Here is a 10864-nt window from a genome sequence, read left to right on the forward strand (position 1 = left end):
CCCAGGGTCAGTCAACAATCTGGCCATGTCACCATACCAACACTATCTGACTGCTAATTTTAGCAACCCGTGAAGATCCGAGGTAGAATAGATCTCCAGCAACCCATGCTTGCCGTTAGAGGCGACTAACGGGATCGGGTGGTAAGGCTCGCTGACTTGGATTATTCATGTCATCGTATCCCAATTGCGTAGATCGATGCTCATGTTGACAATCACTGGATTGTCTGGTCCAAACTCGATTATTTACAGACCGACGTCATATCGCTGGAATATTGCTGAGTGCGGCGTCAAACAACAAACAAACAAAGCTAATTTTAGCTAACATCAAACTACATACAAAAAGGAACCTTTTAATATATATTTTCAAACAAATAGGAGTCTGTCGAGTAGAAAGTAGTATAAATTTGACTCAATACAAAGGATTTACAACTTCGTTACATTATAAAAACAAGGGCGGGTCCAGCATTTTGAAAAGGGAGGGGGTGGGGGTGGGGGTGGTGGGGGCAGGATATCACAAGCCTCTGGATCCGCCTATTACAAAGCAACATACAAACTTGATGCACTGCTTGGGAGTCATCTACATAACGTCCACATGGCTTCTAAAACACCACGCATTTTAAAACAGAGCACCTGGAACATCCCAGATTACTGGATAGAAACACAGGATCAGGTTGCATTGGAAACAAACCAGTCGATCTTAGATTCCAGCAACGTTCCCTATGTCCAGAAAAGATGGGAGTGTGGTAAGCGAATGCAGGTCGAGATGCACCAAACGTTTCAGGCAGATAGTGTCTGTAGGATCAGGTTTCATTTTAGGAGATGTTTCAGGCAGATAGACAGTGTCTGTAGGATCAGGTTTCATTGCAGGAGGTGTTTTAGACAGAAAGTGTCTGTAGGATCAGGTTCCATTGTAGGAGATGTTTCAGGCAGATAGTGTATGTAGGATCAGGTTTCATTGTGGGAGGTGTTTCAGACAAATAGTGTCTGTAGGATCAGGTGTTATTGTAGGAGATGTTTCATGTAGACAGTGTCTGTAGGATCAGGTTTCATTGTGGGAGATTTTCAGGCAGATAGTGTCTGCATGATCAGGTTTCATTGCAGGAGGTGTTTCAGGTAGTGTCTGTGAAACAGGTGTTATTGTAGGAGATGTTTCAGGCAGATAGTGTCTGCAGGATCAGGTTCCATTGCAGGAAGTGTTTCATGCAGACAGTGTCTGTAGGATCAGGTTTCATTGCAGGAGATGTTTCAGGCAGACAGTGTCTGTAGGATCAGGTTTCATTATAGGAGATGTTTCAGGCAGATAGACACTGTGTCTGTAGGATCAGGTTTCATTGTGGGAGATGTTTCAGGCAGATAGTGTCTGAAGGATCAGGTTTCATTGCAGGAGGTGTTTCAATCAGACAGTGTCTGTAGAATCAGGTGTCATTGTAGCAGATGTTTCAGGCAGATAGTGTCTGCAGGATCAGGTTTCAATGTAGGAGATGTTTCAGGCAGACAGTGTCTGTAGGATCAGGTTTCATTGCAGGAGGTGTTTCAGGCAGACAGTGTCTGTAGGATCAGGTTTCATTGCAGGAGGTGTTTCAGGCAGACAGTGTCTGTAGGATCAGGTGTCATTGTAGCAGATGTTTCAGGCAGATACTGTCTGCAGGATCAGGTTTCAATGTAGGAGATGTTTCAGGCAGATAGTGTCTGGAGGATCAGGTTTCAATGCAGGAGGTGTTTCAGGCAGACAGTGTTTGTAGGATCAGGTTTCAATGTAGGAGATGTTGGAGGCTCATCTGACCAGGCTCTAATGCAGGGGATGGGTCCGGAAGATGCTTAGTTTTAGTAGGGTGGGTTCAATGCAGGAGATGTTTCAGGCAGATGGACAGTGTCAGTGTGATTGCGGATGCAATGACGGACACTCTCACAGGCAGGGCTGCAACGGAAATGTCGCACGTGCACGTCCCGCCTTCAACCATCTGCAGGACGCCGGGAGTACAGCTCGGGCAGCACACAGTGCCCGGACCGAAAGCATTGGGTTGTGTGGAGGAGCATGACCCGCACTGGCTGTTTGTCCAGCAGTTTTCTATCCCTGGAACGACAGAAACAGTAAGTGAGTGAATGAGTTGGATTTAATGCCGCATTAAACAGTATTACAGTTTTGTGATGGCGTGCCAGCTTAATGTGGGATGAAAGCCCGAAGTGATGCAGGTCTCAGACGTTTATTACTTTGGTGAAACCACGAACACTGTTATGATGCTGACAAACCAAGAAACATAATCGGGGCAAATCGGGATTCGAACCCACAATCATAGGATTATGGCGTTCCAAAGGGACGCAACTCTGCACCGCGAATTGAGGCGTCGACGGTGATACATACATCACATTTACAAAAAACATACTGAATGTGTTTATTATAAGTGCAAGCCTACAGTTATGCGATTAAATGTCTGTATGGAGGTACATCCATTGCTGCAAAAAACTTGGAATTGAAAACGCTTTTACCATTTTGTTACAACAAGGATTATCATGTGATTATTGATATTAAAGGTGTTGCAAAAGTTATGACTTACTCATGTCAACTATGTTTATCATGAGACAAAGTGATACCGCCGCCAGCCAACTTCGTATTGCCGCCATCTTCAAGTGCTGCAACGACAACAGCACAGTTATCAGCCACACATGAGGAGGTACTGTTGAACTCTAATATCATGATCCTTTTGAAGAATTTGTTTGTTGTTTAACGCCGCACTCAGCAATATTCCAGCTATATGACGGCGGTGTACATAATCGCGTCCAGACCAGATAATCCAATGATTGACATCACGAGCATCGATCCAATCGCAATTGGGATGCGATGACATGCATCAACCAAGTCAGCGAGTCCGACCACCCGATCCTGTTGGAGCATAGCCGCCTTTTACGGCAAGCATGGGTTGGTGAAGCATGCTAGATTTAATCCTAAGCTAGATCGTTGTTGTTGTTGTTGCATTAAGTGTTTAAGAAGCCGCCTTCTGTCAAAGCAATTTCGGCTGACCTGTCCCTCTTTGGGATATATATATATATATATATATATATATATATATATATATATATATATATATATATATATATATATATATATATTATAAAATCAAACTAAAAGAATATATACATAACGATAATAATAATAAAACACAAAATAACCCAAAACCACACATAGTGCCCCAACCTATAGCACGGCATTCTTCAAAATTCCAAATTTCCCCAAAATTATATCAGCCTGGTTCCCTGGGTATGCTGCGCTGGTGCTACACTGACCCAGGCATTGACTGCACAATAGCCGCCTCCACCAGACGAACAAACATGACGGACCCGACATGTATTTACTATCGAAAAACGCTAGGACGGGTGGTTATAATTTTTTCTTAACATTTTCATGAATGCTCTATTTAGTGATAGGGTCTATCATTGGTTCTGATATTTGGCCTTTGGATTTTATTCACATGAAAAGCCATTCATTTGGCATTTGTTTTCTTATTACACAATGAAATTAATCTAATAAGTTTGGAAACATATTTGATTAATTTCAATCTAGTGTTTCTGTGTGTGATCATGTAAAAATGTCGGGTCTGAATGACATAATAATAAATAATATGTTCATAATTTTGAATCAATTTGGTACACATCCATGAGTATTCTATATGATGCAATGTAGCCACTGTGTACAGAACAACATAAAGAACTGTGCATACCATTATTATTGAAAAATAGTTATGATTATAATCATCATGTTAGATGAAATATCTGTGTACGAAATTATCTACAAATAAACTACTCAATAAAATAAATTAAGTTACATTATTGTTCAAGTATTGGAAAAGAAAACCAACATGATCATGATGGTAATACATAACATTAAAAGTGCAGATTTGCACAGAAAATGTAAGATTTGAGGATGAAAGCTGCAGACACGTGTACTTTCCACTATTTATTTGTGACCTCTTAAGGGCGACGATTACCCGGTACCATGGAACTTGTCTTGACTATGAGTACCATAGTTTTGGGGGCTCAAAGCCAGTATCAAAGCATATACTGACATCATTTAGAGCATGATATACAAGTAGATCTGACAAAAGTAATAACTCACATACATGTACATGTAATATGATGTCATCATTTATTCAGCCAGTGGATAAAATGATGCATTTGAATCTGTTTGCTTCACACTCTTATGCTTTAACAGTACTGCTTCCATACCTGGTTCAACACAGAATCAGTGATTTTGCTTTGATCAAGATTTGTATTGAACTTGTTGACCAATTTTTCATTGTTATTCACATACTAACAAGTTCCAAAAACTGAGTATGTTAATTTTTGTTTTTGCTTTTATTCAGGACATCATGTTCATCAGCTTTGCATGTTTTTAGATCATGTTAAATTGTTCAATTTGTTGTGAAAAAACAAGATGGAATTTTCTCAGATGTCTGATTGTTGAAAACCCTTTGGAGTTAGTGTAGATTGGTCAGTACAATCATCTTAAATTACATTTATTTTTAATATGCTTGAAAGTTATGGTTATTTGTTACTTGCATGTGTGTTCCTTAGAATGTATTATTTGAATTTTTATGATAAATAATATGTATAATTATAACATGCCACACCATGACTACTGTTACATTTTCACTTTTTTCATCCTGTGAAAAAGAGAATACACATGGATGTGTATGCCACTGTACCAAATTACTTTAAAATAATTAACATATTCTTTATTGTTATGCCATTCAGATCCGACATTTTTACAAGAACACACATAGTTAAAAAACACTATATTGGATTTAATCAATTATTTTTCCAAAATTAATGGATCTATTTATGATTAATTTCATTGTGTAATAAGAAAACAAATGCCAAATGAATGACTTTTCATGTGAATAAAATCCAAAGCCAAATGTCAGAACCAATGAAGACCCTATCATTATATACCATTATTACGGATCAAAAGTGTTCGTTTTTTCTAGTTATTATACAGGGCGTTCAATAACTCCGCTAAACCCACCACTTTACAATGGGAGAAAACGGGGCATAGTCGGCGACATTTGCGTCATAAAATAAATATGCCAACGGTATTTCATTAACGTGGTCGTTTAATTCCATGTATCATGTGTACGATTTCGTGACAACAGCGAGCTGACCCGAAATATTAACGAAAATATCACTGACGAAAATGGGGGGTGTGTCCTTGTTTACATTTCACCGATGTGACAACCACTTTCGAGTCTCGAAACAGCTTAAATAATGTTTTCCTTCACTAAAATGTCGGGTCTGGACTCTCTGCCCTGATTGAGGCTCTCGGCTAGGCACACTTGCACATTCCACATGGTCACATGATCATTTTTAATGATGGCGTTGATGCTAATTAAGTGTTAAGTAAGGATAAGAATTTATGGATGAATAATTCTTTATTACAATTAAGAGCGACGTTTCGGTGTAGGTTCTAACACCGTTATCAAGCAAGTGATTTACAGAGTGTGGTTGGCAAGTATATATACAAGTAAGAGGCAATGTTTAACATCCTACTTGTATATATACATGCCAACCATACTCTGTAAATCACTTGCTGGATAACGGTGTTAGAACCTACACCGAAACGTTGCTCTTAATTGTAATAAAGAAGTTGTTCATCAATAAATTCTTATCCTTACTTAGTACTCCAACTTCTAAATGCCTATCAAAGAAGTAATTAAACGTTCACACATTTTTCTAGAATTTGGCCGGCTCAATTGAACGATAACGTGAGCTCTGATGCCAAAGACACGAATGCATACTAGAATTTAGTTTGATATTCATTAATGCGCTTGGCATGCATATCTTTACATGGCTAATGAAGCGTATGTCATACCTTGAGGACGAAGTATTCCCTTTTAACACTGCGTCATTCACAACCTTGTGCGGGGAAAATCATCTGGGGCGTTTTAGTTCACGCCACTCGGATTACCTCGTGTTTATTCGTACTTCGATCCCGGCGTCTCACCTGGGCGCATAGTCGGGCCATTATCGGTGACACTTAGAACGCAACCGAGGTAACTGTGTCTTTTTTAAGATGTTATCAAATCTTTAGCAATGTATTTAAAACATGTATTTAGACTCCGGTGATTATATATTATGCTATGATATTATGTTCAAGATCACGTTGGTTTTCATGTATCTGTTAAAGCCGATTGAGTGAGTGAGTTGGGTTTTTTAACGCCGCTTCTAACATTATTCCAGTTATATCACGGCGTGTCAGCTTAATGTGGGAGGAAAGCCCGAAGTGATGCAGGTCTCAGACGTTTACCACTTCGGTGAAACCCACGGTATGGTGCTGACAAACCTAGAAACATAATCAGGGGTGAACCGGGATTCGAACCCACAATCATAGGTTTCTGGCGTGCCCAGGGAAGGCAACTCTGAAAGCGCCTTAGACGAGTGGGCCATCCGTGCCCCCTGTTAAAACTGAACTGCACTATGGGACATATGACCTTACATACTGAATAAATTGTCTGTCTGGCTGTGTATCCTTGCACTGTATAGAGCTCGGGGTAAAACATATTTGGATCCAGTTCTCTGATGTGTCATTCGTTTTGTTGCAGCAGTGCTTCAGAAGATCAAGTGTCGCCTGATGCAAAAGGCCCCTCGCTTATTTACATTGCTGACACATACATGGATGCTGTGCGGGTTCAAGGTGTGTCACGTACAACCTCAGGCATTGTGAAACATAACCTTATTATTACAACATACGTCAGGGGTTCCTGGGCGTGGTGCTGATTAGCATTGCCCCAGTTAGATAGACAACATACTTCATTCTAGAGCACCAAACATCTCGTAGATCCAGCTGTCGTTCCCAACTAAAGCACACAAACCCTGTTGTATATAAAGAAACCATTAAACATCATGCTATCTTTGTTGAAGTTGCTTCGTAGCCAGGACTTCATGGCTAACCTGGACGTTTATAACTAGAAAATCGGACGCAACTATACAAAATCATAGGGATACATGGTCCATTTTCAGGATCTACAGGTTCGAGTCTTCAAAAGTAGTACAGTAAACTACGGTTATAACGAACACGCTTTTAGTCCCGACGATATGCTGTAGTTATGCTGTATATATGCTTATAACGAATTACGGTTATAACGAACTAAAATTAGTAGTTCCTTTGAGTTCGTTATAACCGTATGTATTACTTCAGTGACACAGTTTTGGGGCCAATATCGCAGGCAATTTAGGGAGAAGTGGGTTTCAGCAGGGGGTCTGTATAGCTTTGATATATACTCCATACTACCAAGACTCAGAGGATTTAAAAAGTGTTGACTCTCCTACCATAAAACTCTTAGTTTGGAATCTATCTGGATTGAAATCTAAATTAGAAGACTGTGACTTTGTTTCATATTTACGTTCATTTGACATTGTAGGCCTCACAGAAACGTGGATTCAGAAGTTAGATTTCCAGAACAAGTTGGCTGATTATCTATATTATAAAAGACCAGGTGATTAGTTAGCAATAGCAGGGAGACTCTCTGGCGGTATTATAGTTATGGCTAGAAAACAGCTGAAAAAATATATTAAACGGACTTGAATGAAAGAAAGTGGTATTTACATTCTATTTGACAAAGTACTGTTTGGTTCTGAAACAAACGTGCTGTACTGTTGTGTGTACATATACACCCAGAAGGCTCAACCAATTATAATAAACGTGCTACTTCTAGAAATGGTGTACTGATGTTCAAAGACGAGCTCCCGGATATTTGAAATCAGATCGATGACGTTTCATGTATTTTGGGGGGAGACGTTAACTTCAGAACAGGGACAGAACCCGACTTTGTGAAAGACGACATTTTGGATAATCTTGAAGGTCGTGATAACTCGTCTTGGTATTTCTTGATAGATCATTTTGATTTACAGATATATTCTGCTGATAATATTTTAAATAAATCTGTTAAATGTTTGATGAACCTATGCTCTATCTTAAATATTGAATGGTCGCTGGTATTGGGGACTATACATTCATCAGTAGTACAGGGGCAAGCGTACATGACTGTATTATCTCCACCGTACATATGTGTGACCTCTGTAAAACATTCGACATAGACACTAGGTACAAGACGCAACATTTTCCATTAGCAATATCTTCACGTACGTGTACGCTTCACTCAGACATCGATGGTTATCATGATATCAATTATGTAAGAACATTTAGATTTAAATGGAGAATTGATAAAGAAGACATATTTCTTTGCAACGAATCTTCAGACAAGTTAGTATCACTTGTTAGCCGTATTCACAAATATTTATGAAAGTATTGAGTTTATTAGATTGGCAATCTCCTATGCCGGTGACGAAATGAAGAAAGTCGTTCACATGGATACGAAAACACAACAATGGATTGATTGGGAATGTCAGTTACTAAAAAAAGAGAGATGTACATGCCTCAACACATTCAGAAGAGATAAAGATTTGCAGTCGTTAAGGGAATATACAAGAATTAGAAAACTTTACAAAACCTCGTGCAGGGAAAAGAAGCATATATTTCTTGAAAAGAAAAAAAACAATATTTGGAAGATAACATTAAGTCGTCGAAAGGATTTTGGACAACCCTCGGAAAGCTAAATCCACATTATGAGTTTAAAAATAATATTGAAATTGATAAATGGTGTGATTATTTCAAAACTATGTTTAGTGGTAATGGTGTTAGGGATGATACCTACTTTTAATGTTCAGATCAGGAAACATGTGACATAACTGCTACAATTCTTGCTCGCCAATTACAAGAGAGGAAATTCAAAAAGCTATCTATAATTTGAAAAACAGCAAGAGTTCCGGCATAGATGGTAAATGGGTGAATTATTATGCAATATTTATCAAAATGTGAAGTCATGTGTTAAAAATCGTTGAATATGTTCTGATGTCTTCACTTGTAACATTGGTGTATGCCCAGGCTGTATTCTTAGCCCCTTCCTGTTCTGTTTTTCATCAATGAACTGGCTGCACAAATTAAGGAAAATTGTACGGATGGTATACAGCTGCATCCAGATATTTTTAAGATACTTCTGTAGCTTTTTGCTGATGATATAGTTCTGTTCTCTAGTACGATAAACGGTTTACAGAATTTGATAGATCAACTGGAGCTGTACTGTTCTGATTGTTAATTTCAAGTGAACACAGAAAACGAAAGTGTTAGTTTTTAAAAAGGGAAATAAACTATCAAGAAGGGAACAATGGTTCTTCAACTCACAACCGTTACAAATTGTCAAATCTTATAAATGGGGTTACTTTCACAGGCAGATTATCGTGGAATTACCACACCAGTAATGCAGCAATGCAGACCAAAAGATACTAATGGGAATCTTACATAGTTTAAAAACTTTCACTGATCTTTCATATAAAACCTTTTTTTAAATATTTGATACAAACATTACTCCAATTCTTTTATATAGCGCAGAGGTCTGGGGTTATTCTGAATAAAAACTATTGAACTGGTCCATCTATATGCTTGTAAACGATTCCTTGGTGAAAAAACCCCTGTACATCGAGTGTTATGGTATATGGTGAATATATATAATTTACATATTTAAACATATTAGAATTCTCCAGTATTGGTTCAAGATTCTTAAAATGCCTATTGATAGATTACCTAGAAAATGTTATAATGAAAAACACGGAATCCGCAATTGGGTATATGATGTAAAGTCGTTATTAAATGAATGCGGCTATGGGTATATTTGTCATAATCAATGTGTACCTAACAATCCAGATTCGTTTTTAGTATCTATACGCCACGTTTTAAGTTCAGAAAAATGCAATTAATACAAGCTTTTTAAGACAACTATTTCCCCAGAATACTATTTGTTTGATATCGATTTTAAAAGGCTTAGAATAAGTTAAGCACAGTTTATGTGGATTAAATGTGATTGAAGATGAGTTTCATTTTCTGTTAGATACTGATGAAGATACTCTAAAACATCTATCAATGTACATTTATCATGCAATGTTAATTAGAATATGACCTGTTAAACGGATCTGTAACCACTCCCGAAAACAGAATTATAATATGGGCCTATGAGAGAGAGAGAGAGAGAGAGAGAGAGAGAGAGAGAGAGAGAGAGAGAGAGAGAGAGAGAGAGAGAGAGACATTTTTTACATTATTGTACAAAAGTTGCCACTCACTGATTAAATAATAACATCCGACCAACACGGCAGTCTGGCGGCGTCATTTTAGATACTTTTTGCGCGGCGGACCTGGTCGTCACGACGCAGCTGTCACAATTTCGGGGGTCATGTAAAGGTCAACGCCTTGTGATGGATTTGGCTTGATATGTCCGTGTTGTCCAGCGCCTAGACTAGATCTGCCGCCAGTCAGATGATCATTTGCATTGATATATTACATTTTTGTGCTGAAATATTGTCATATTATATTTGTTACGTAAGTTTATGATCAGATAGTGTAATACATCATCAGTGTGACAGTAGGAGTAAGATAGTGGAGGAGTGAGATGGTTGAGAAATACTGGAACAATATGCGACGCATGACGAAAATATGTGGCAGTCTGACGGCGTCATTTTAGATGCTTTATGCCCGGCGGACCTGCTCGCCACGGAGCCTAACAATACCGCAGTTGTCACAATTTCGGGGGTCATGTCAAGGTTACATAGGTCGTCAACGTGAAGTCATAGGGGAATGTACTTACCTTTCAGTGAACGTTTTGCTGATAGTGGTTCGAGGTAGATTGGTTTGGCTTGATACGTCCGTGTTGTCCAGCGCCTAGACCAGATCTGTCGCTTGTCAGATTTCGTCCCGATAACACCCGGAAACACCCGAGTCAGAGCGGTTGGCCAATCCTATGCAACCCGATGTATGAGTGCCGAA

General features: G+C 38.8%; 1 protein-coding gene across 3 annotated transcripts; it reads right to left on the reverse strand.

Moving 5' to 3' along the window:
- Positions 1-330: 330 nt before the first annotated feature.
- On the reverse strand, positions 331-10829 carry LOC124124513. Of its 3 annotated transcripts, none has more exons than XR_006859494.2 (3): positions 10686-10829; positions 2556-2631; positions 331-2074 (listed from the first exon to the last, which is right to left on the reverse strand). XR_006859494.2 is itself a non-coding variant. In XM_048389590.1 (2 exons), the coding sequence occupies exons 1-2, from the start codon at positions 2620-2622 to the stop codon at positions 1839-1841; spliced, it is 303 nt and encodes a 100-aa protein (XP_048245547.1). In that variant the 5' UTR covers positions 2623-2631; the 3' UTR covers positions 331-1838. The 3 variants fall into 3 exon arrangements, 1 of the variants encoding a protein (XP_048245547.1); XR_006859495.2 differs by lacking the exon at positions 10686-10829 and adding an exon at positions 5864-5989; XM_048389590.1 differs by lacking the exon at positions 10686-10829.
- Positions 10830-10864: the final 35 nt, after the last annotated feature.

The sequence above is a fragment of the Haliotis rufescens genome, unplaced genomic scaffold (genome assembly GCF_023055435.1).
Source record: "Haliotis rufescens isolate VD_foot unplaced genomic scaffold, xgHalRufe1.0.p SCAF_8, whole genome shotgun sequence".
NCBI classification, from domain to species: Eukaryota; Metazoa; Mollusca; class Gastropoda; order Lepetellida; family Haliotidae; genus Haliotis; species Haliotis rufescens.